Source organism: Pelobates fuscus, chromosome 9 (assembly GCF_036172605.1).
Source record: "Pelobates fuscus isolate aPelFus1 chromosome 9, aPelFus1.pri, whole genome shotgun sequence".
NCBI lineage: Eukaryota > Metazoa > Chordata > Amphibia > Anura > Pelobatidae > Pelobates > Pelobates fuscus.
Window position 1 is genome coordinate 14,987,975 of NC_086325.1, and position 26,022 is coordinate 15,013,996.

The 26,022-nt window shown below is 40.1% G+C and overlaps 1 protein-coding gene across 7 annotated transcripts in view; it reads right to left on the minus strand.

The window, feature by feature from the left end:
• RYR1 (ryanodine receptor 1) overlaps nt 1-26,022 on the minus strand; it is a 150,011-nt gene that overhangs the window by 30,277 nt on the left and 93,712 nt on the right. For 4 of the 7 annotated variants that reach the window (XM_063431252.1, XM_063431248.1, XM_063431250.1 and 1 more), the window contains 20 exons: nt 24,477-24,717; nt 24,146-24,233; nt 23,894-23,986; nt 20,422-20,436; nt 13,451-13,621; nt 12,413-12,472; nt 11,696-11,830; nt 11,492-11,604; nt 11,203-11,299; nt 10,430-10,536; nt 10,235-10,286; nt 7,576-7,644; nt 6,267-6,366; nt 6,096-6,175; nt 5,246-5,322; nt 4,778-4,851; nt 4,214-4,231; nt 1,596-1,676; nt 1,120-1,208; nt 885-1,013 (listed from right to left, as the gene is read on the minus strand). In XM_063431252.1, the coding sequence (XP_063287322.1) occupies nt 885-1,013; nt 1,120-1,208; nt 1,596-1,676; nt 4,214-4,231; nt 4,778-4,851; nt 5,246-5,322; nt 6,096-6,175; nt 6,267-6,366; nt 7,576-7,644; nt 10,235-10,286; nt 10,430-10,536; nt 11,203-11,299; nt 11,492-11,604; nt 11,696-11,830; nt 12,413-12,472; nt 13,451-13,621; nt 20,422-20,436; nt 23,894-23,986; nt 24,146-24,233; nt 24,477-24,717 (1,889 nt within the window). The remainder of the gene's footprint in view (nt 1-884; nt 1,014-1,119; nt 1,209-1,595; nt 1,677-4,213; nt 4,232-4,777; nt 4,852-5,245; nt 5,323-6,095; nt 6,176-6,266; nt 6,367-7,575; nt 7,645-10,234; nt 10,287-10,429; nt 10,537-11,202; nt 11,300-11,491; nt 11,605-11,695; nt 11,831-12,412; nt 12,473-13,450; nt 13,622-20,421; nt 20,437-23,893; nt 23,987-24,145; nt 24,234-24,476; nt 24,718-26,022) is intronic. The other 3 variants (XM_063431253.1, XM_063431251.1, XM_063431247.1) reach the window with 1 other exon arrangement.

Genomic DNA, 26,022 nt, shown 5'->3' on the forward strand with positions numbered 1-26,022 from the left:
CTAAAGCTGTCACTCTATGCTGATGACACCATTTTGTATCCAACAAATCCCTCAACTTCTGTACGAAATGTTATGGTCAGAAATAGAATTATATAGTACAGTTTCAAACTAGAAACTCAATAAAACAAAATCAAACGTATTATACATTAATATATCTAAAAAGGACATAGTTACTTATCAAGAAAATTATGGTTTTATGTACGCAAAAGCATTTATATATTTGGGAAATAAAATTTGTATGAATATAAATAGTATTATGCAAATAAATTTATAGACCTCTTAAAAGAACAAAAACCTAAAAGAATGGAGGAAACTAGAAATATCCTGGGGAGGAAGAATAAATATTCTGAAATCATATGTTCTCCCAAAATAGAAATACTTGTCTAGGATGCTCCCTTTAGCTATTCCTATGCCTTGGTTAACAATGGTAAGAACTGCCTTCTCTAATTTTGTGTGGAAAGGAAAAAAAAACAGGATTAAAAACTCATTGATATCTAGAGGAAGTAAAAATGGGGGACTTGGATATCCAAATATAACAAAATATTATGAGGCTGGCATAATTCTGCATGTAATGACATGTCAGTTAGAGCAAAATACAGGTTCATTAGTATGGCAACCAGATGGATGTAAACTGATCAACATGTACGTCTGTGCACCTTTTTTCTGTACAATTGCTTATGCTAAGTTTAGTCTATTTTTTTTTTATTTTTTTTATGTATTGATGTTGTTTGTCATTTGATATTGGAGAAAAATGTAATAAAAAGAGGATGAAAAAAAAAGAAAGAATTTCAGAAATCTTGCATTTTTTCACCTTTTTTCCCGAACAGCAGCATAAAAATTGAAAATGTGGAAAAGTTCAACCATGATGTATTTTTTTTAATTACCTGGATATATTCAGTCAGACTGTTGAAAACTTGCTTTGCCACTGACATCGCTTTGGAGAAATTTCTCTTCCCTTGTTCATCGATAACATCTTTCCCAGAATAATACCAGTAAAAATCGCTAATAGATTCCTGGAAAGTAGGAGAACAAAATGGTAGAAAAAAAGTCAACCATTTCTGGTCAATTCTCAGACGGGAAGCTCAGAGCAAGAACTTAATCTCTTCACTCCTATCTTACCTGCAGACGTAGGAGATAGTCCACAGTGCAGATGATAATGTTGATTGTTGTGGTGTTTCCGGTCTGTGTACGCAGATAATTCTGAAAATCTGCCCAGATAGAAAGATATAAACAAGTTAAAGTTAGTAGTGGACTATCATGGACTGATACAAACATGTTCATTAGAAAGGAGATTTTGCCTACAGGAGAAAAATTTATTATTTACTGTATGTACAATAAATGCATTGAATTCTCTGCTGAGAGATGGTATTCTATCAAATTTGTCTTTAAAAATAGTCCATAAGTTTTTACTGGCAAAGAAGGAAATTGAGGGCTATAAAGATTAGCGTGTAGGTGATCTTCTGGTTCAGTTAACGTTTTGTGAAATTATCGGAAATATCTCCGAATGGCCAACTGAAGTTAAAAGGCTGCATTCTAGAACCTATTATTTGTTTACTAAATGTGGTAAGAGTGTGGAGACATAGATAAGATCATACCGTTATTGTGGCCCTCACAGAGAAGTTGGAGGAAGCGGAAGAGGTCCTGGGTGAACTGATCATCAGCCATGACCTTTTCTCCTGGTAACGGGACAAGAAAAAACGGTGGTTAGAATTGGAAGATTGAGGGAATATGGGAAAAAGAGGCAGAGAGAAGAGAAAGAAAATTGTATAGAGTGACATGTATAAAAAGAGAGACATTTTGGAGAAGGAAAATGGACAGGGGAGATAAAGAGAGAGAGAGAAAGAGACAGTCAGAGAAAAAGATAAAGACATTTAGAAGAGAGAGAAAGGTGGCATGGAGAAGGACAATGAGATAGAGAATGAGAGAGAGAGAGAGAGAGAGAGAGAGAAAGGGGAAGGCAAGACACAGACGTAGGAGAAAGATAGAAAAAGACAGAGAAAGGAGGATGGGGCAAGATGTATAAGTGAAGACACTATAAGAATAAACTCGAGAAACGCTCTGTGCTATTTCTACAGTAATCGTGTGCATACACATACTTGAGTAATTGATACTAGTGACTTTCACAAAAAAAGTTTTAAAAAAATTTAAATCAAAAAGTTTCTATATGGAGATGGTTTCATGCGGATAATGTGAGATTCGAGCACAGCAAAATCATCTAATCACCTACACATATCTCTACACTTCAATAAGTTACTACTGAGAGCTCTTTAGTTTTGGATCAGATATTGCTCATTTATACATCTCCCCCCATGCCAGTGTGTGAGAAGGAGAGAATGAGAGTTGGTTGGAAGATAAAGATCGAAAAAAAGACAGGAAGAGGCGTCTTGCCAGCAGCAGTGAGGTGTATTAGTGCCCCAGCTCCATATGAGTCACTCAGAGAGGAAAAATGTTATTTGAAAAAAATCCAACACACGGCACACCAGCTATAAAAAGGATCATGCGTTTACAGGGTCAAGGGTGGACAATGGCAGGTGTACGGGACGTACCTTAATACACACTAAACATGAACTAACATGTTCTAATTAAATACAACTACTGGGAAAATGATTCTTTACATTCTATATGACCAGAATAACCATTTTCACATAGATTCCATCTCTAGTGAGCCAAAATTATTTATACGTCTATATGGAACCATTTCATCACAGCTCAACTCAGATCTTCCTGTTTGAAGGCTTGGCAGCCATTTTGAACTAGGCTACGGTTATCTCAGAAACCACCCAGACTACAGGGAAAACGAATGAGCTCACAGGCGCACTGTCAGTAAACTCTCTAAGACATGGACTTACAGGGAAGTGCCCGTTTCTGAAAAAAAAAAGACTATACTATTAATATATTTTTGTTGCAAACAATATGGACCAAATCATATCTTTTCATTAGTCTACGGAAAGATGACTGAAGTTCTTTGTCTGCAGAACAGAGATAATCTGCCTTATTTATATCCATGTGGCAATATGGCTCCCTGGTACATCTGCGATTTTATAGGAAGTTAGTTTAAAGGATTATGTGAAAAATAGTAATGATGAAATGAGCTGAGCTGGCTCACCCCCTATTTTCAATAAATAATGAAAAAATAAAATCAAATAGGAAAATAAATATATACTATGTCAAAATTTGAACAGCAGCTGCCACTAGTTTTATGTGTCCTCCTGGGATCTGCTCTATAGAACTGAATACAATACTCTAGATCTTACCGGGATCTATAAAGTAATATCACTACCTCTCTATGTCCTGGGACATGCTCTATAGAACTGAACACAATACTCTAGGTGAAATCTTACCGGGATCTATAAAGTACTATCACTACCTCCCTATGTCCTCCTGGGATCTGCTCTATAGAACTGAACACAATACTCTAGGTGAGATCTTACCGGGGATCTATAAAGTACTATCACTACCTCTCTATGTCCTGAGATCTGCTCTATAGAACTGAACACAATACTCTAGGTGAGATCTTACCGGGGATCTATAAAGTACTATCACTACCTCTATATGTCCTCCTGGGATCTGCTCTATAGAACTAAACACAATACTCTAGATGAGATCTTACTGGAGATCTATAAAGTACTATCACTAACTCTCTATGTCCTCCTGGGATCTGCTCTATAGAACTGAACACAATACTCTAGGTGAGATCTTACTGGGGATCTATAAAGTACTATCACTACCTCTATATGTCCTCCTGGGATCTGCTCTACAGAACTGAACACAATACTCTAGGTGAGATCTTACCGGGGATCTATAAAGTACTATCACTACCTCTCTATGTCCTCCTGGGATCTGCTCTACAGAACTGAACACAATACTCTAGGTGAGATCTTACTGGGGATCTATAAAGTATTATCACTACCTCTCTATGTCCTGGGATCTGCTCTATAGAACTGAACTGAATAGGTGAGATCTTACCTGGATCTATAAAGTACTATCACTACCTCTCTATGTCCTCCTGGGATCTGCTCTATAGAACTGAACACAATACTCTAGGTGAGATCTTACCGGGATCTATAAAGTACTATCACTACCTCTCTATGTTAATCAGGATATACATCCCTTGCTGTCCTGTTGGTGGGAGTAAGCAGCTCAGGGTGGAAAGGTACAGGGATAGAGATTTGTTAGTAGAAGCGTAGTGAGGGAGTTTTATATGAACATTTACCCTGCTCACGGTTGATGACTGGGAACCAAGGAGGTCAGGGAATGAGAGAGAAGCAGGCAGGAAAAGGAAGGGGGCACAACCACATGTCAGGGAAAAGGAAGGAAAATGTGATCATCATTATTTCAAACACATTAATTGGATGATGGTAAAAACAAAACAACAATCCCATTCTAAACCCCACAAACAAACAGAAAGAAAGAGAACGAGAGAGAAAGAGAAGAATGAATGGTACCTGATCAATAATCATTTGTAGGTTTGCAAGCCAATATGATCAATTCAAAATGTACATCATTAAGTCCTGAATTGCCAGAGGGAGAAACCACAAATTGCCCCTGGCACTCCATGGGTTAACATGGAATTAGTGACATTTTGTGAATCCACCCAAAACACGGGACAGGACAAAAGGTGCTACCGATAGGACATCTATTTACAGGTCTCAGAAATGGAAATAAATGGTTCTCGCACCAATTTGCGGAATACTCAACATGTCACACGGTATATATCTAGTATTGGTTAGCACCAGAGGAAAGGCAATCAGTGTGCCAAACCTGGGGTTAAACTCACTTGTCCCGTCTTCTGTTACCATTCCCAGTCCCTCTGCCTTATTCTGACGTTCAAATGCATTCAGGTCCAGCACACTGCGGAGAGGAGAAAACAAAACAAATGGGTTTGTGGAATCATAAGAAGATAAAACTCTTATAAGTCTCATAAGGACCCTGAAGGACTTACCATAAATGATGGGCTTACTGAAATGTGGTGGTCACTCAAGATGAGCACACGACAAAGCATAACCACTATCTACTAACCAATTTACCAATACTACAAGCATGACACATTTGTTTAGCTTAAAACAAATCCTTCCAGTATTTATCCCAACAAGAATAAATTGGATATTTTGAATGCAGACGAAATCTAATGACACTAATGAATGTACCCAAGATATTCGTTCAAGAGACAGATAGGAACATGTGTGTTTAGCTGATCCAATATGTTAAGCATGAAAACACCTTCTCAAAACTAGAAGCTCCTCACCTGCAGGTTTGCATCAAGGCCTGCACGCTCTGGAAAAATCCCACTTCCCGTTTGTCCTTCAGGTAATCCAGCATTTTCTGCAGAAAGTAGAAGGTAGATAGAAACGCAAAGAGAATGATACAAATCCACTACAGGAAATTAATTCCCAAAAGAAAATGAATTAAACCCAAACTTTGAGTCGTCTTTAAAGAATAAATATCTCCAACAACATTCACCTGAGAGATGCCAATCAGTAAGGACTGCATTATACAGTGTACCCCAAAACAGGGCAAGAAGATCAATGTAAACAGTCCACTGGGGCCATATTATGAACCAGTTAAATAAAGTTTACCCAGAATTGTGGCAGCTGATTGTCTGCTGTATATCTGATGTTCTTTTCAAAACATAGTCTATTTTTACACAACCTGGTTATAAGCTTCTTCTGGAAATAGTCTAACGGTATACCACCAGGTTCTAATCTTCCCCGGAACATACTCTAAATGTATACCACCAGCTTCTAAGGTTCCTCGGGACAATGTCTACCTTTATACCACCAAGTTAAAACTGCAAAGCAAAATCCGAGTTAAATAAAAATAATAATAAAAATTAAAAAAAAAAAGAACATTCAATGATAAAATAGTTAATATGTGGTTAGGCTGCTTGTGGATCCAAGTAGAAATCTGGCTTCCAGTATGGGGTCGAGATTGAATTTTTGTTTTATTGCTGCCAAATTGTAATTCACATCAAGCCTTCTTCACTTTTGTTTTGATTGTAGGCAGTAATATGAATAGGTAAAAGACTGAACCTGAAGGTCTTGTGTCATAACTTGTGTAAAGCACAGAGCATACCGTTGTGGAGGACCCAGCCTTACCTGCTGAACCTCACAGTTTCCACCATTGAGTATGGAGATGCCCAGTTTGAGTGTGGAGGAGACCATAGCCCCCGGTTCTCCTGAAAAGGAAAAAAAAAAAAAATTCATGTCAAAAAAATTCCAAGCAAAATCATACCAAACAAACGGCTCTTCCAGGGTTATGGCCCTCACCTTTACAAGCACTAATCATCTGTAGGACCATCTCGGCTGCTCCACGATTGTGCAAACGTGACTGCTGGTATAAAAGTTTCTGCTTCTCCATCTCTTTTTCCTGTAGGTTTGGATAGAATGTGGACAAGTGAAGGAGAAGTGTGGAAAAGACTTGAGTAGAGTAACACAAACGAGAAGTGTGCAAGAGGAGATTAGTGTAACAAAGGAGAAAAGTATAGAGAAAGGGAAGAGTATGGTGAAAGGGAAGAGTATGGTGAAAGGGAAGAGTATGGTGAAAGATTAATACGGTGAAAGGGAAGAGTATAGTGAAAGGGAAGAGTATGGTGAAAGGGAAGAGTATGGTGAAAGATTAATACGGTGAAAGGGAAGAGTATAGTGAAAGGGAAGAGTAAGGTGAAAAGGAAGAGTATGGTGAAAGATTAATACGGTGAAAGGGAAGAGTGTGGTGAAAGAGAAGAGTATGGTGAAAGGGAAGAGTGTGGTGAAAGGGAAGAGTGTGGTGAAAGGGAAGAGTGTGGTGAAAGGGAAGAGTGTGGTGAAAGGGAAGAGTATGGTGAAAGGGAAAAATATGGTGAAAGGGAAGAGTATGGTGAAAGATATTAATATAGTGAAAGATATTATGGTGAAAGGGAAGAGTATGGTGAAAGAGAAGAGTATGGTGAAAGGGAAGAGTGCGGTGAAAGGGAAGAGTGCGGTGAAAGGGAAGAGTATGGTGAAAGGGAAGAGTGCGGTGAAAGGGAAGAGTGCGGTGAAAGGGAAGAGTGCGGTGAAAAGGAAGAGTATGGTGAAAGAGAAGAGTATGGTGAAAGGGAAGAGTGCGGTGAAAGGGAAGAGTGCGGTGAAAGGGAAGAGTATGGTGAAAGGGAAGAATATGGTGAGAGATTGGTATGGTGAAAGAAAATAGTATGGTGAAAGGGAAGAGTATGGTGAAAGGGAAGAATATGGTGAGAGATTGGTATGGTGAAAGGGAAGAGTATGGTAAAAGATATTAATATGGTGAAAGGGAAGAGTATAGTGAAATATTAATATGGTGAAAGGGAAGAGTATAGTGAAATATTAATATGTGAAAGGGAAGAGTATAGTGAAATATTAATATGGTGAAAGGGAAGAGTATGGTGAAACATTAATACAGTGAAAGGGAAGAGGGGACTGCGGTAAAGGAGGGTGGGGGGCAAATTGCCATTGGGGATAAACGTGAATTCAGCCGGGAGAGACCAGATTAATGACTAAACATACAAGCAAGCTAATACAAGCTAGGTGTTGGGGAGTAAAACAGGGAGAATAATGATAAATCTGGACAAGAAAATACTTCAAAAGTAAGTTCAGATTCTGCTTCCTCGGCTGGAGATTCCTCTCCTTCTTCTTCCATGTGACAGCTCTAAGGGGTAACAATAGAGAAGAGGTTAAGATTAGGGAAAGGAGGGGAATGCCTGACTTTGGGTGAAGTGGTGGGAAGCCAGTGCAGGTAAAGGTATTATAGAGAAGCATTTTTATACATTACAAAGTATTCCCTGATATATTATTACAGCGTATTGTATTATTACAGCTTATTGTATTATTACAGCTCATTGTATTGTAGTATATTAATACTATAGTAAAAGCAAAAATGAACTTTTTCTCTAGAAATTTTTGATAGAGAATAAAAATGGCCATTGGTCAAATAGCCTGCTTATATGTATTGTAACGGCCTTATAGAAATTACATTCTGTACAGCTTGCTGAAAATATCAACAGAATGTAAAGAATGACTGCATTTGAGCAGAATACCCACATAGAGTTAAATTATAGCAATCTTTATCAGTCTCCCCCTGCCTGACTGTAGGAATTGTATGATCCATTGAAATTTCCTTTACGTTTGGAAGGAAGGGGCGAGCTGACATTTACAGCCCATTTGTAGACGTTAAAAGGAAAGAGTTCTTGGCAGAGAATGGTGTTCTTCTACAGGACGGACGGTAGTCATTCCTGCGGTGTTAATAATGGAGAGGGAGGCTTTATAGATTAGGTTTTGTTCTGCAATATATACGAAAGCAAAAATGTTTCTGCTCTGTTCCAGAACGTCAAGGGGTTTATTTAGATTCGGGACGGCTCCACCCATGGAGAGATGGTCATAGTGATCTCTGCTCTCATAGAGAAGCACAGTGAAGCCAGAATTGAATCCATTGCTTCACTATGAGAAGCATTAACCCATTCACTATGAAATCATTTTGGTTTGAAAACATAATATCATTACATTTATTTGAAACATGGAATGCAAAACTAGCACTTAGAATATAATAAAAGGGGGGCGGGGCCTAACCGCAGAGCTGTGCAGACGCTCATCTCAGCAGCTCCTACTAAACTAAACCCCCAACCAACTCCCGGGCAAAGCAATGGCCCAGTACCGGCTCCGTGGAGGCAAAAAGCTACCGTCCCTGCAACCTCCAAGATGGCGGATGCCTCTCGCACCGCTGTCACTTCCAACACATGGCGGGAAACCAAGAAGCGACTGAACAGCATATTCAATGCTTTCTGGGAGTCTCTAGAAGCCCGCATGAGGGGCTCAGAGCCTGAAGAGATCCCCCAGACTTTGCCACAGGGTACCCCACAAGACGCCAGACCGGGAAAAATAGCAGCGCAACCCCAACGGCAGAAGCAGCAAAAGGGCACTAACCTTAACCGGCAGGGGCAGAGGCAGGACACACAACCCAAAAAAGCGGATGATGGAAGGCGGCGGGTGGTCAAAAACCGGCATCTCCCAGGCAAGGCGGGGAAGCAGAGGGGACCGCCGAAGACAAGCACCAGACCACCCCAAACAAAGCAGGTGAAGCTACACTCAGCACCCACAGCAACTCAGAACAGCCCAGAGGATCTCGGCACCCGCACGCCTTGGAGATCGCACCAGCTGCACCACCTACAGCAGGGGGTACTCACCCAGCCCCGTCAAGGCTTCGGCTGACCCCAAACGGACTGAGACTCTAATCCAGGCATAGTATCGTCATACACCAGTCTCTTTGCCCCACTGGAACTTGACATATCAATTATTTAACTTTTTTACTATGTTCAGTTTTGCTTCTTACAACTCCCATCACTCGCAGCCAACATGGAGGTCTGCATATTAAGCTAAGATGCTAATGTAGCTAGGGGGCTTTACTTTTAACTTTCACTTTTTAAATCAGTATTCTCACCTCATGCTCCACACAGTTAACCCTCTAGCACTGTACTTATCTAGCATGTATACTATTCATAAAATGCGCAGATTAAGCTAACAAGTTCAACTGCAATTCTTGCAATGTTTAAGATGGTGCTTCATAAGCCTAGCAGAAATAACACCCTAATTTTGAGCACAAATGCATGAGCCCAGCTCTCAGACATGCTGGCATCACTGTCTCAGCCACAACCATGCCACTAGTTTATCCAGAATAAATAGCCCTCTATTGCATAGCATGGTATAAAGGCGATGCAGGATTGTCTTGTTGCTCCCAATCCTGATGCAGAGCTAGGTAGCCTAGCCACATGGATGTCTTTGGACGCCATTTACTATATAGCTAACCGTGGCTGCAAACGCCAGCAGATTCCGGGTCCTTAACTAAACGTGTGTCAATAATCTATATTTTCTCTTCACATTAGTTATTTTAACTAAATCTTACTTTGTTGGAATAAATGTTTAGCTAAGCTCACAAATATAAAAAAATTAGCAAATTATCATGCCACTGTCTAACCTATGTGACTCCTGAGATACGCTGTTGTGGCGTCTGTTGATCTGTTTGTAACCTCCCGCACAACAAAAATAAAGAATAAAAAAAAATAAAAAATAAAAGAATATAATAAAAGAGCAAATTTGTAAATGTGAAATTTCTATCACATACATATATCTCTAAAATAAAGGGGTTTAAAAAGAGTTCTAGCAGTCTCTGTAACGCTAATGTAATGCCAAGAGACGCGAGACACACATGGGAGATACCATATACTGCTCCCTTCCCCGGTGTTTACCTTGGCCATGATGTCCGCGTACGCCATGTACAAGTAATCTTCATCCAGTTTACTGCAGAGGGACAAATAGAGGAAGTTTAACGTTTGAAATGTATGGATTTAATATAGACTGAAGCAGTGGTCCTAGGGGTCTCAGGTGAATCTGAACCTTGATCCTTTGTGCTATGTCCCTTGTGTTTGGGTTCTTGGACTCACCTCTTCTCCGTCAGAGCGGTTCTACTGAAGTGCAAGATCAGCTGGTGAAGTGGATCTGGCTTCTTCTCCTCCACTTCCTCCTCCTCCTCTTCAGTCTCCAGTGATTTCTGAGGATTCATAACCGTAAATATCTCAACATTTTCTCTTCTTCAATTGATTATCGTTCATTATATATTTTTTAAATACTTTATTTAAAAAGGGTGACATTGTACAAATAATAAACAAGGAAGTAACAGGACCGGGTTGTCTGATTGACAGGCAGGGGGACGGGGGACGGGGGACGGGGGTGGGGGGGAGAGGTGTAACAAGGTTAATTTATAAAAGTGCCAAATTCTGATAAAATCTGCACTTTCTGTAAATAAATAAAAAAAATTAAAAAGAGGACACACTCCTTATACAAAGTATTTCAGCAAGTGTTCCTTTAACTCCTACAACGTACAATATAAAATCTGCAGGAATGTGCAGAAATCGTTTTAATAAGTATTTATTTGCAATCACTGCCTCATTAAATCTGTTGGGAGGGAGTATCCAAACGCTGAATTATAGTGAACCGAAAACTAATTTGCAAACTTTTAGCTAAAATATCCAGATTGTAACTTGAGCGGAGTTGGAGAATTTTCTCAAATAAGCACTTTTTGCCCAAATGTAGAAACTTAAAGTTTATTTAACTCCAAATTGGTGTTTTAGACCAATACATTGCCAGTTTGACCAATACATTACCGGTACCTGGAATAGTATGGTATTATCATCATTGCCCGCGTTTTATTACTTACAGACAAGTCGTCGATCATTCGGTCTTCAAAATCGTGAGCTTCGCTCATTATCCAGGACTGTTTGTAAGCCTCCAGAAACATGTTGCATGCTCGATTCCTGCAAAACAACACAGGATGGTACACACTAAAACATGCTGTAAGAAGATCAGCATGCTAAGGAGTAGTGAAGAGCTTAAACAGCCTCCCAGCAGAGGCGACCAAACCAATGGCAGAAAAGAAAATGTAATTAAGATAGCACCCCACGGAGACCCAAAGCCCCCAGCTAATGGTTCTCAGATGAGGAAGTTACCTAGGGAGGTTATACAGGGGGGTCATACGGAAACAAGCCACGACTGCACGGCGACGTTGTTTGGAGAGGAGTTTGTGCCAAACAGCCTTTTTGGATTTAAAGGGATGCTCCGTCTGTAATAAAGGAAATGCAGGTGAAATAATCGGCCATTTAGAGGACAGATGAGGTCAGAGGGCGGCACACTGACAAAAAGTACCAACGCACCAGCTCCAGGTGATAGAGGACGGCTGACACCTCCTGCACGCGTTTCACTATCTTCTCAGGGCTGTTGGAATCCTCTGCCTTCCCAGACATCTTGTTGTAAAGAGCCATCTGCCAGCGCATGGACGAATTCTCGCACTGCGGGGGAGGAGTAGGGGGGGGGCAGAAAGAGAAAGTGAGAAACGCAACGGGGGGACATGACGAAGGAACCAGGAAGTGGGTCATTCCATATGAAATCAGAAAATTAAGAGACACTTCTCAACCTCAGATTTTGTAAAAAATTTAAATTTGGTATATATTTTGGTATATATGTAAAAAAAAAAATCTATACACATTTTGTTCCTAATATAGGATGCAATATCTTAAAAATTTTTTTTTTTTTTTAAATCAAAGAACGTGTGGAGGAGGATCTTGTTGATTTGACATGGAATGACCCAAAAATAAGTAATATATACAATGGGTGGAGAACACGCTATCCGAGAAAGATAAAGTAATATTCTATGTGCTAGAACAGTAATATGCAGAAAGGGAAAAACGAGAGCACACAGGCCACGAGAACGACAAGTAATATACACAAAAAGAAGACACAAGCCATGAAAATAATAAATAGATATAAAAGGAAAAGGACACAAACGAAGGGTAATGTAATATAAATAAAGTGTGAGAGTGACACAAAGTAACATATGGGAAGAGAACGAGGAGAAGACAAGAGACACGCACCTTGCCCTGCAGATGGAGATTATTCTGCATATATTCCCTGACCTCTTCGTCTGTATCTTTCTGTTTGGAAGAGAATTACAAGAAAACAGTCAAACTGAGAAGCGGAAACACTACGTTGATTCAACGTTAAACCCACAGAACAAGATGTGTAAAAACACCTATAAAATGCATCAAACAGCCACCAGTCCATTTACAAATATGGCCATGACTTAACATTTATTGCATGAGCTTTTCAAATGATTATATATATTTTGGATACGTTTTTTTTTTAGATCAAACTTTTAAAATAACAAAAATATATCCTATATAAAAAAAATAATAAAAAATATATCCTATATAAAAAATAAATAAAAATTATATCAAAACATTAAAAAATTTCAATCTTTTTCATAACATTAAAGCATTTGAAAAGTTTATCCCAAAAAATTAAATCGAGACCTATGTTAGCGGTCTTACTAAAATAATACTGAAACATGTAGATTTATCCCACCTCCGGAGGCAGCTTAAAGTGCAAACATAACAAGGAACTAGGATTCTCAGATCATTGCTTATGCAACTCCTTACAAATAATGTATTACAAAAGAATCCTGGATGGTAGTCTGGTATAAAAACAATCCTCAGCTCAAAATAGGTATAAAAACAACACTGAGCTGTAGTCCGATATAAAAGCAATAACCTGCTGTAGTCCGATATAAAAGCAATAATCTGCTGTAGTCCGATATAAAAGCAATAATCTGCTGTAGTCCGATATAAAAGCAATAATCTGCTGTAGTCAGGCATACAAGCAATACTCTGCTGTAGTCAGGTATAAAAGTAATTCTCGGTCCTAGTAAACACATTTTACTAATTTCATACATTTTTACAAGATCACAGCTGCGCACAATAAGTGGGTGGGTCGTAGGAGACAGTATTCATTTTTTGAGTCTTCAGTGTCCAGAATCCCCCATAAAGTGTTCAGTAAGTGTTCTGGTTAATATTTGGATTTTAGAGTGACTGACCAGGCACTGGATTAAGGGATTACTATCCATAGGAACCTACCATGGCGTAGCGTGCTTTGGCCACTACAATCAGTTCTTGGTCAGTAGGAGAGCACATGTTTAGCCCAATGGGAAGCATCTTCTTGAGTGTGGCCACGATGAGTGATGTCTGCACAGAGTACCGATCTCCCCTCCTCTTCTTTTTTGTGCGTTCCTGGTCAGACCCACCAGACTGGTAGATTACAGATGGGGAAGAAAAAAGAAAAAAAGAGCAAAAGCGTGAGACCCTAAGCAGTGACACAGTCTAGATGTACAAGGTACGAGAAGCATGCCTCTCTGCAGAGCCACAGATTGTACCACAAATAATGATCTGGTCAACTCCAGAAAAGATCAGCATCCACCCCAGGCACTGGCTCAACCAAAATCCCACTGCAGCCACCAGCCAACTCCAACAAATGCCCCCCTGAAGCCAGTCTCTGCGGAGTGCTCCATCAATCAAACAGAGCCTGCTGGCAGCAAGTTTCCAGCCAAAATCTACTGAGTGCTTCAAAGCAGTCACCCGCGGAGTCACCATATATGTGGATATATAGTATGTAGGCATTACACAAAGCAACACACAGAGATAGAGAAATGGACGCAGTCCCAAAATGACTTCCAGGCACAATATCTGCATTTCACCATCATCGTTAAAATGGCGATGATTTGATTCATGCTTTTTATTTGTACATGTAAACCTTAAAAAATAAAAACAGCAACAATTAATTTTGATCATTTCTAGATTAAACAATTGTAAATGACTCGATTCACCTGTGATTTGCCAGCGACATGTTAATGGTACACTGTGATTCCGCTGATAGATGCGCGAGTTAAAAGATAGCGGTCATTCGTTTTTTGTTTTTAAAAGAATTTAATCTATGTGTCCTTTTACATCATGTATTTTTATATCATGTATTCTGGACTTTATATTGGAGAAAACATTTCATTTTACTGTGAAGCTCGGAATAAGATTCTAGAAACATATGACCATGCAAGATTGCCAAGATTAAACATTATATGCCGATTGACGCTATTTCCAGCAGTATTGCTCAGATCGTAGTGGTTGTCGCAGACAGATTTACAGAGTGAAACAAAACACGATAGCCAAGGACAGACATCACAACCATGAGCAGCACGGCAGAATCCAATCAGAAAACGGTGAGATAGCGGTCTCTTCCGAAGCCATGTGGGGTGGCAGAAACGTAGGCAAGGGACTTACTTGTTCAATATACATTGTTTGAATGTACGTGATCTACGGACACTTGGTTCCAAATAAATACTTTAAAATAAAATGACAATTATCCTTAAAGTGATTGATATGCTCTGTACTATAATATTTCACACTTAAATTATCCAATATTCCTGGACGAGGGGTCTCATCCCATAATACCAGCACATGGTAATTGTATTGTATTCCAGAACCAGTGATCGTCCTCTGCTTAAACCTTATGAATAATATTATGTTCTCGATTCATTTTCTCAGAGGCGTACAGGAGGGAATTGGTGAATCACCTTGTGATGTGTTTAATAATCATATAGCAAGGGTAGTAGATACCTGGAATAGCCTTCCAGTGGGAGCAGTAACAGTGATATAGAAAGGGTAGTAGATACCTGGAATAGCCTTCCAGTGGGAGCAGTAACAGTGATATAGAAAGGGTAGTAGATACTTGGAATAGCCTTCCAGTTGGAACAGTAACAGTGATATAAAAAAGGGTAGTAGATATCTGGAATAGCCTTCCAGTGGGAGCAGTAACAGTGATATAGAAAGGGTAGTAGATACATGGAATAGCCTTCCAGTGGGAGCAGTAACAGTGATATAGAAAGTGTAGTAGATACATGGAATAGCCTTCCAGTGGGAGCAGTAAAGGCCAACAGTGAATATAGAAAGGGTAGTAGATACATGGAGTAGCCTTCCAGTGGGAGCAGTAAAGGCTAACAGTGATATAGAAAGGGTATTAAATACATGGAACAACCTGTCACCAATACAAATGTGATGTGGGGGGGGGGGGGGGGAGGGAGACTTTTTTTTTTTTTTTTTAAGAGACCATAAAAAAATTCCATATTTAAGAAAGAGAAATTTGTAATAAAAAAGTAGACAATGAAAGCTGAAAATACATCTTTAGGAGGTTGATTTACTAGGATCAGGATGTGAGCAAGTCACCATAAGCTAAAATATGATTTATAATATTATTTCTACATGCAATGGTTTGATTGTGAGATTCGCTGCTGTGTAACTTTACAAGGTAAATAACGTCCAGGTGCAATGACTCCAAGCTTGCTTCGTTAATCGCTGTGAGTCCACCATGAATCTCTCAGTTACCATAACTATTACTGTGCTGCGTTGCTGTACATATCCAGCCTGCGTGATGGCATACAGGGCGTGATGGGAGTGATTTCACAATGACAATTCCATTAGTTCTCTAAAAACAGAAATATTGATATATGAATGGGTAGGTAGATTTCAGGTAGGTGATACGGGTATATAACGGGTAAATATAGTGTGCTGTGCCATTAGGATTACTGCATCTGAATATTAATTCCATTTCTGAGATTTAGAATTATAACCGCGTGTTTGTGTGACACTCCGTATCGTACACGGATTTAGTAAATACAATGAGACAATATCACTATTTAATCCTAACGGGGAAATTAATTCTCCTGTAACCAAACGGTGATAACATGATCTCAAGTGAAATCTCACAGGAGAGAATTCTGGTGTGGGAATATGTCCTTTTAATGCCATAGAACTCCCATCATACTTTGCCAATAATTAGATACATAAACCGTACGACGTAAATACTAAGCCATTCATGTTCTGATATGGTGAATTAAATTAAATGTTTCAGCCATTGCTGTACATCTTAGCTTGGGATTGCAGAACTTGCTTTGATACGACCATTAAATATTTATATGTTTATGAACTATTTAAAGGGACACTGTAGGCACTATAACCATTTCATCTCATTGAAGTGGTTATAGTGTCTGGAGTCCCCTGGCGCTTTCCCTCTATTTAGTGTAAAACCATTATCGGCCCCCTCTGCTAAGGCAGAGATCACACACTTCCTTCTAGCCATACCGCTTCATACCAGCAATGGGCAATGTGATAGACTGAATGCAGTCAGCTGACACTCTCAGCCAGTCACAGCTGCCCATTGCTGCTCAGACTAATGCTTTGTCGTTAGTCCATTCAGCACAGAGGGGATCGGCTGCTGGGCTCTTTTAGGATTAGAATATTAAAAACATATTAATGCTGAATGGAAGGACAGTGCCAGCGGACTCCAGACACTATAACTATTTCAATGAGCAGTTACAGTGCCCCTTTAATGAAAGAAAAAAAGAGGAGATGCCCTGTCTGACCCAAGGTGTATGCATACGGCTGAATGATCCCATCATATACTAAAGATAAGGATGAGATTTATATTTTTTTTCTTTTTTGTATACTTCATTTAACAAAGAATCTATTTCCTTTTAAAACTTGATGAAAGGATTATTGTATAAAATAAATTGTGTTGAGGTGATAATTGTCCTTTAACTGTTTTTTATGCCGAATCTATGTCAGATCCTGAACCTGTTGTCTGGGAGGACATCACCGTATTTACAGAGCGGCCAGCGCCAGGAGGCACGACGCCAGAAACCAGTCAGGATGTTGCCATAAACAATGGAGCTTAATGTTTAGATCAGTTAGTAAGTGCTGAATCCGGCCTCCAAACTGACCTTCCCTTCTGTAAACAGACAGTGACCCCCACCCCATGTCACCGTGAAATAGGCTGCAGGTGTGTGACCGCATGTCCCCCACCATGTCACGTATCATACCATGTCACTACGGCCACGATCCTTGAACTGTGGCCCATGGCCAATACCATAACAATAAACAGATGATTAAAACAATGCTTCTCTATAAACGGTACATAAAAAAAGAATAAAGGGGTGGAGCCAGGTACAGAACCGAGCGGTCGTATGGGCTATCTTTACTGCTATTAACAACTCCTACCCCTAATTAAGCAACCCCAACTGGTCCCCCGGACAGCCCACATTGCCATGGGCACCTGTCACAGCTCCAAGAACTTGATTGTACGCTTCCAAAATGGGCAAGACAAGATGCGGTAATGGGCACTCTCAGGGTGAAATCTCCCTACAGCTTTAAGAATTCATCTCTCACATTTTACACAGACTTCTCAGGGAGCATCCTTGCATGCCGAAAAATGCTGCAGCCCTTCACAGCACTCCTCCGAGAGCGCAACATCTCCTAGAGATTAAAGATATCCCACGCGCTGGTGGTACTGCAGGGCGCCTTCTCCTAACCTGTCCGTCCATGATCTTGAAGGAGCAGAGGCGATTTTGGAAAATCTGGGTCTCCAACAAGACTCTCTCATTAACAGGGGAACAGCGACAAGGCCAGACCGCATATCTGGGACCCGGCTAACACAGCCCCATTTGTGCCCCGGAGTCCTTCTGCAGACGCCTACGTGGCGGTTACCACATGAACTCCCACTGTTGGTCTCCTGGACTAGACCTATACCAGATACTGCATGCTGTATGCATGCTGTGAGGCTTGATTCAGTTCTAATTTACTGTTTAGTTTTCTGTTTACTTTTCTGTTCAATTAACAATAGCCCGTACTTATGCTATGCATTATCACAAGACAACACATAGGTGAATCCCATCCATGAGTCCCCTCAGGCAGTCAGCTAAGGGACAGTGGCTTCAGGCCTAGGGGAACAGCCCCAATTATCTCCTCCCCCCTCCCCCACGCAGCAATCCTTAGTCGCACTACCCTACACCAGTGAGCTGTCCTACGAATGCCACCCATGAAACCACCAGATAATAAAGGGCACGCAATCTGCTCTCACTACGTTCCCAGCCAGGGCACATAGCTACGCCGATATCCTGACTGTCTTCCCCTACTGAGAGCTAACTGTAGCATCCCTACAGATCCATACCCTGGGGTCCACAAGAGACACCCCTCCCCGTCGAGACCTAGGGTAATCGTCCAACCACTGAGACCACAAAAGAATAGAGTCCTCATACTCAGCGGGATACCGCAAGACACCACGACTTAACAGTCTACCCCATGGTACACTCTCAGTTAACTCCAGTAAACAAACACTCTGCGATTAAAATCTCTCTCATGTATGCTCATATACAAAAGGTTGTATATCTACACTCACTGTACTTGTTATGATGACTTGTCGTTACCTCATTCGGCAAAAATACTCATTATCTCTGTGCTCCAATAAAATAAAAAAATTAAAAAAAGAATGAAATGGGTAATTCACGTCCAATAACCAAATGCGGGGAAAACGTTGATAAAAGATAAATAATGTCATCAGAAGACAATAGACAAGACGTACATGAATTGTAATAAATAGAGATCTGACGAATACCTCACATAGTGAAACGTTGAGCGCGTCCTGTAAATGCAGCTTTTCTATGTCGTACATTGCTCTTAATCTATCAAAAAGTTAAATTTTTCCTAAAATTGATAGGCTCCACTTTCACTGCTAAGTAGAATTAATACACTGCTCTGGGGTAATAAGATATATACAGCAAAAACTGACCCTCCAGAGAACTTTCTAAACAAAGACTGAATGCTCTAAAATTATCTTACACCCAAATAAAGGCATTCAGCAATCCAAGCAAGGGCTGTGCCAGAGAGACCTAAAAAGATAATTGGCACAGGTAAAAAGTGACCAAAGAATCTTTAATATATAAAAAATACACAATATAAAATATCCACAATGCGTTTTGCCAACACGGCTTCTTCAAAATGGAATTAACCTAATTCCATTTTGAAGAAGCAGTATTGGCGAAACGCGTTGTGGATATTTTATATTGTGTATTTTTTATATACTAAAGATTCTTTGGTCACTTTTTACCTGTGCCAATTATCTTTTTATACACTTTATATTGTTCTTCTCTTTTACCTGACATTTTTATCATCCTGGACTCCAAGTAATCCTAGGTGGGGATCATACCACCAGCGCTATCATCAAGGAGCAGTTGGCCTGCTCCTTTCTTGTGAGTACCATTTTATATATTTTATATACCATTATTTTATCCAGTGAGCACTATTGGTTGTCTCTTTTTATTTAAGTGTTGAACATACCCTTGATAGAGGAAGTTTATCCCATATCCCACAAGCAGGGATTGTGCCGATTTACGCCTTTCACACTAGAGCTAGCTATAGCTCTTGTACATATGAGTTTTATACCAGCTCTTTATATTTATTTGCTTTATTACGACTGGACATATTGCACTATTTGGTTCTCTATTTGTTTTATCTTTTGCATATGAGTGGATCTACACAGATGAGGACAGCGAGGACTTTGTTCCTGACCAAGCAACTTATAGACTCTGTGATCTCAATAAGAGCATTCTAGTTAAGACTTTTATTTGGACTATATTTTATTTTAATTATTGTATGATATTAGGTCTCTCTGGCGCAGCCCTTATCTCCTCTTTTTTTTCTCTTGTTGGAATCTAAAGGTTTTTGAGGGACTCCCTTATAGGGTTGCTGCCCCATTTGTTATTTAGCGCTTACTCTTTTCTCTTGTTTTATTCCCCTTTAATGAAAGGGTTATAGGAAGCCTATATATATATATATTTATTTTATGAAAAACAATTAACCGCTTCAGTGCCTCACTAGTGAGACAATGCCGTAATCTTCAGTCCCATCAAGGTTCTCCGGGCAGATATAGGTAGACTTTATAATCCATTTCATCAGGGACGCTTACTGCAGGGAGCCCTGGGTACAATGTTACCACAGGTTACTGGCCCCCAGCCCTGCAGTGTGCATTTGTTAATAGCCTTACTCAATGCATGGGTGAAGGAAGCACCCTAGAACTGGCTATCTGAGCTGACTGTGGTAAAACTAGAACATGAGAGATCAGTGGTATGAGAGGACTGACAGACAGACAGACTGGGGAGCCATGCTTCCACACAGGCCGAAAGCAGCAACCAACAGCCACACGAGAAGAGAGCAGGCTGACTGCTGACCTGACTTTCTCCAGACTAAACCAAGAAACAGAGAGAGAAACACAACAAGAGAGGGGTTACAGTGTATTCTGGACACGTGACACCAAAACTGACACGACCCCAAATCATGGACAATCAGGGAGCTTTATCTCTTACACAGAATTATGGGATATTATCTCTTATATAGGGTGAGAATGGAGGATTATGGGATATTATCTCTTATATAGGGTGAGAATGGAGGATTATAGGATATTATCTCTTATATAGGGCGAGAATGGAGGATTATAGGATATTATCTCTTATATAGGGCGAGAATGGAGGATTATAGGATATTATCTCTTATATAGGGCGAGAATGGAGGATTATGGGATATTATCTCTTATATAGGGTGAGAATGGAGGATTATGGGATATTATCAATTATATAGGGCGAGAATGGAGGATTATGGGATATTATCTCTTATATAGGGTGAGAATGGAGGATTATGGGATATTATCTCTTATATAGGGCGAGAATGGAGGATTATGGGATATTATCTCTTATATAGGGTGAGAATGGGGGATTATGGGATATTATCTCTTATATAGGGTGAGAATGGAGGATTATGGGATATTATCAATTATATAGGGTGAGAATGGAGGATTATGGGATATTATCTCTTATATAGGGTGAGAATGGAGGATTATGGGATATTATCTCTTATATAGGGTGAGAATGGAGGATTATGGGATATTATCTCTTATATAGGGTGAGAATGGAGGATTATGGGATATTATCAATTATATAGGGTGAGAATGGAGGATTATGGGATATTATCTCTTATATAGGGTGATAATGGGGGATTATGGGATATTATCTCTTATATAGGGCGAGAATGGAGGATTATGGGATATTATCTCTTATATAGGGTGAGAATGGAGGATTATGTGATATTATCTCTTATATAGGGTGAGAATGGAGGATTATGGGATATTATCTCTTATATAGGGTGAGAATGGAGGATTATGGGATATTATCAATTATATAGGGCGAGAATGGAGGATTATGGGATATTATCTCTTATATAGGGTGAGAATGGAGGATTATGGGATATTATCTCTTATATAGGGCGAGAATGGAGGATTATGGGATATTATCTCTTATATAGGGTGAGAATGGGGGATTATGGGATATTATCTCTTATATAGGGTGAGAATGGAGGATTATGGGATATTATCTCTTATATAGGGCGAGAATGGAGGATTATAGGATATTATCTCTTATATAGGGCGAGAATGGGGGATTATGGTATATTATCTCTTATATAGGGCGAGAATGGGGGATTATAGGATATTATCTCTTATATAGGGCGAGAATGGAGGATTATAGGATATTATCTCTTATATAGGGCGAGAATGGAGGATTATGGGATATTATCTCTTATATAGGGCGAGAATGGAGGATTATGGGATATTATCTCTTATATAGGGTGAGAATGGGGGATTATGGGATATTATCTCTTATATAGGGTGAGAATGGAGGATTATGGGATATTATCTCTTATATAGGGCGAGAATGGAGGATTATGGGATATTATCTCTTATATAGGGTGAGAATGGGGGATTATGGGATATTATTATCTCTTATATAGGATATTATTATCTCTTATATAGGGCGAGAATGGGGGATTATAGGATATTATCTCTTATATAGGGTGAGAATGGAGGATTATGTGATATTATCTCTTATATAGGGTGAGAATGGAGGATTATGGGATATTATCTCTTATATAGGGTGAGAATGGAGGATTATGGGATATTATCAATTATATAGGGCGAGAATGGAGGATTATGGGATATTATCTCTTATATAGGGTGAGAATGGAGGATTATGGGATATTATCTCTTATATAGGGCGAGAATGGAGGATTATGGGATATTATCTCTTATATAGGGTGAGAATGGGGGATTATGGGATATTATCTCTTATATAGGGTGAGAATGGGGGATTATGGGATATTATCTCTTATATAGGGCGAGAATGGAGGATTATAGGATATTATCTCTTATATAGGGCGAGAATGGGGGATTATGGTATATTATCTCTTATATAGGGCGAGAATGGGGGATTATAGGATATTATCTCTTATATAGGGCGAGAATGGAGGATTATAGGATATTATCTCTTATATAGGGCGAGAATGGAGGATTATGGGATATTATCTCTTATATAGGGCGAGAATGGAGGATTATGGGATATTATCTCTTATATAGGGTGAGAATGGGGGATTATGGGATATTATCTCTTATATAGGGTGAGAATGGAGGATTATGGGATATTATCTCTTATATAGGGCGAGAATGGAGGATTATGGGATATTATCTCTTATATAGGGTGAGAATGGGGGATTATGGGATATTATCTCTTATATAGGGTGAGAATGGAGGATTATGGGATATTATCTCTTATATAGGGCGAGAATGGAGGATTATGGGATATTATCTCTTATATAGGGCGAGAATGGAGGATTATAGGATATTATCTCTTATATAGGGCGAGAATGGGGGATTATGGTATATTATCTCTTATATAGGGAGAGAATGGTGGATTATGGGATATTATCTCTTACATAAGGCAAGAATGGAGGATTATGGGAGAATATCTCTTATATAAGGTGAGAATATTAGTCCGTATATAGAGCGAGAATAGAGGATTATGAGGTGCTAGCCATTATGGAGTGAATGGAATATATTTCAGAGAATATGAGAAGGGAAATCTAGTAGCAAGGTAATATAGTGTCTTTATGGGGGCAGGGCAATAGTCTGTGTTTAAACAGTGCAGGGTAATAGTGTATGTCTATACGGAGCAGGGTAATGTGTTTCCATACAGGGCAGGATAATAGTGTGTGCCTATACAGGGCAGGATAATAGTGTGTGTCTACATGGGGCAGGGTAATAGTGTGTGTATATACAGGCATGGGTATAGTCTGTGTTTACACAGTCTGGATAACAGTGTGTGTCTACACCGGGCAGGGTAATAGTGTGTGTTAAAATGGGGCAGGGTAATAGTGTGTGTTCATACACGGCAGGGTAATAGTGTGTGTCTACATTGGGCAGGGTAATAGTGTGTGTATATACAGGCATGGGTATAGTCTGTGTTTACACAGTCTGGATAACAGTGTGTGTCTACACCGAGCATGGTAATAGTGTGTGTTAAAATGGGGCAGGGTAATAGTGTGTGTTCATACACGGCAGGGTAATAGTGTGTGTCTAAATGGGGCAGGGTAATAGTATGTGTCTATACAAAACAGGTTAATAGCGTGTGTCTATACGGGGTAGGTTAATAGTTTGTGTCTATACAAAACAGGTTAATAGTGTGTGTCTATACGGGGTAGGTTAATAGTTTGTGTCTATACGGCACAGGGTAATATTGTGTGACTATACGAGGCAGGGTAATAGTGTGTGTGTTTATACAGGGCGTGTTTATAAAGTGCAGGTATGGAGTCCAGACTCACCTTTGACATTTTACTCTTGCTATCTGCTGTCAGGAATGACATGTTATTGATTTCATTCTGGACAACGAAATTCTGCTCCTCTCGCTTAAAGTTCTGGAGGGAAAGATATGGAAAATATTGGTACAAAATTGTTTTTTTTTTAATAAAAAGACAAAAATGCCCACAATATTTTAAAAACCTAAAGGAAGCATTTAGGATTTTTAAAGTCACGGCAGTGAGATCCATACAGGAATAAATCCCAGTTCTACTTACATGGGATTTAGACCAGAAAATAAAGACTTCTCCCACCATTCGGAAAAGCTCCTCCGCATCATTGTTAGGAACCGTCAGCCAGTTGGCTCTGTAACAACATTAGGGTAGAAGTCCCAAAATTACAGTCACTAAAGCCCAAAATGAACACTTTGAGAAGACATTTCAGAAACATGACTGATTGGCGAGGTGGGCGTTGCCAAGAGGAAGAGAAGGGGAACAGCAAGTCATGCTTTGAGACTATAAGAACTGTGGCCTACTGAAGAGTGATGGATGGACCAGCCAATGATAAAACCAGAGGAAATAACAGATCGTTCTGCATGTATTGTCTCACCTGTTGTTATCCACGTAGCGAATGAGTAATGGATACAAAGCATACAGATCCCGGCACAGAACTGAGAACTCGTCCCGTATCAACGATTCTGAATCTTCGGATTCACTCTTGGCCTCAAGGCGAAGTTGCTCTTCTTCAGCTACCACCTTTCCTGCCCGCTTTTTTAGCTTTTCCATGGTGGGAATGAAATGAGACCGAAGGAGTTCTGGTTTTGCTTTGCTCACAATGGGCTGTGCAAATACTGATGAAAAAGAGGAGTGAACATTTTAGCAGTTCCTGCTCCTTCCATCCACCTAGTATTAGAGAAAGACTACGGGCGGCCTCTGACTCATTGCACACTGAGCCTTGTCCAGCATTAAATCTCACATTAAAACATGAAAACAGACATCTCCCAGCATATTCTACACGGAATGTCTAATATGCAGCCTGATAGCTCACAGTGCATTCCACACAGAGCAGAACTGCAACTCACAGACTGCTCCTTACACATTCTACAGAGATCATCATGGATCGTAGTACAAAAATATATGGAACTCCTGATACATTCCATGTGGAACTAGTAAAATATTCTCTAAATATTCTATATTAATCTAGGATTTATCTCAGTGTAAGGTTCAGATGCTGTCAGTTACATTTGCTACATATACACTGATCAGTCACAACATTAAAACCACCTGCCCAATATTGGGTAGGTCCCCCTAGTGCGGTCAATACAGCTCTGATGCGTCAAGGCATGGACTCCATAACGCCTCTGAACGTGTTCTGTGGTATCTGGCTCCAAGACATTAGCAGCAGATCCTTTATTCCTGCAAGTTGCGAGATGGGGCCTCCATGAATTGGAATTGTTGTTCCAGCACATCATACAGATACCCAATAGGATTAAGATCTGGTGAATTTCGAGGCCAAGGCAGCACCTTGAGCTCTTTGTCATGTGCCTCAATGTATTGCTGAACAATTTTTGCAGTTTGGCAGGATGCACTATCCTGCTCAAAGAGGCCAATGTCATCAGGAAACACCATTGGCGTGAAGGGGTGCACATAATTTACAACAATCAGGGCCGGCACTACCATAAGGCCCAGGGGGCGCAATCTCCGGGTGACCAGAAGGAGGAGAGCGCCACTCGCATCACTCCCCTCCTGTCTGACAATAAAAGGGACAGGAAGGGTGGGGGGACTATGAAAGGTTCAAGAGGGGAGACAATAAAAGGTACATTAGGGGGATTATGAAAGATACAGGAGAGGGAACAATGAAAGGCACAGGAGGGGAAGGGGGACAATAAAAGGGACAGGAGGGGAGGGGGGGACATTGAAATGTCAAGGGGGTGCATTGAAAGGCACAGGAGGGGAAGGGGGACAATAAAAGAAACAGTAAGGGAAGGGGGCCATTGAAAAGCACAGGAGGGAAGGGGGGCATTGAAAAGCACAGGAGGGAAAGGAGGAATATGAAAGGTTCAGGAGGAGAGGGGGTAAAACAATAAAAGGTACAGGGGGACAATAAAAGGTACAGGGGGGATCTTAAAAGGCACAGGAGGGCTGGGGGCACAAAG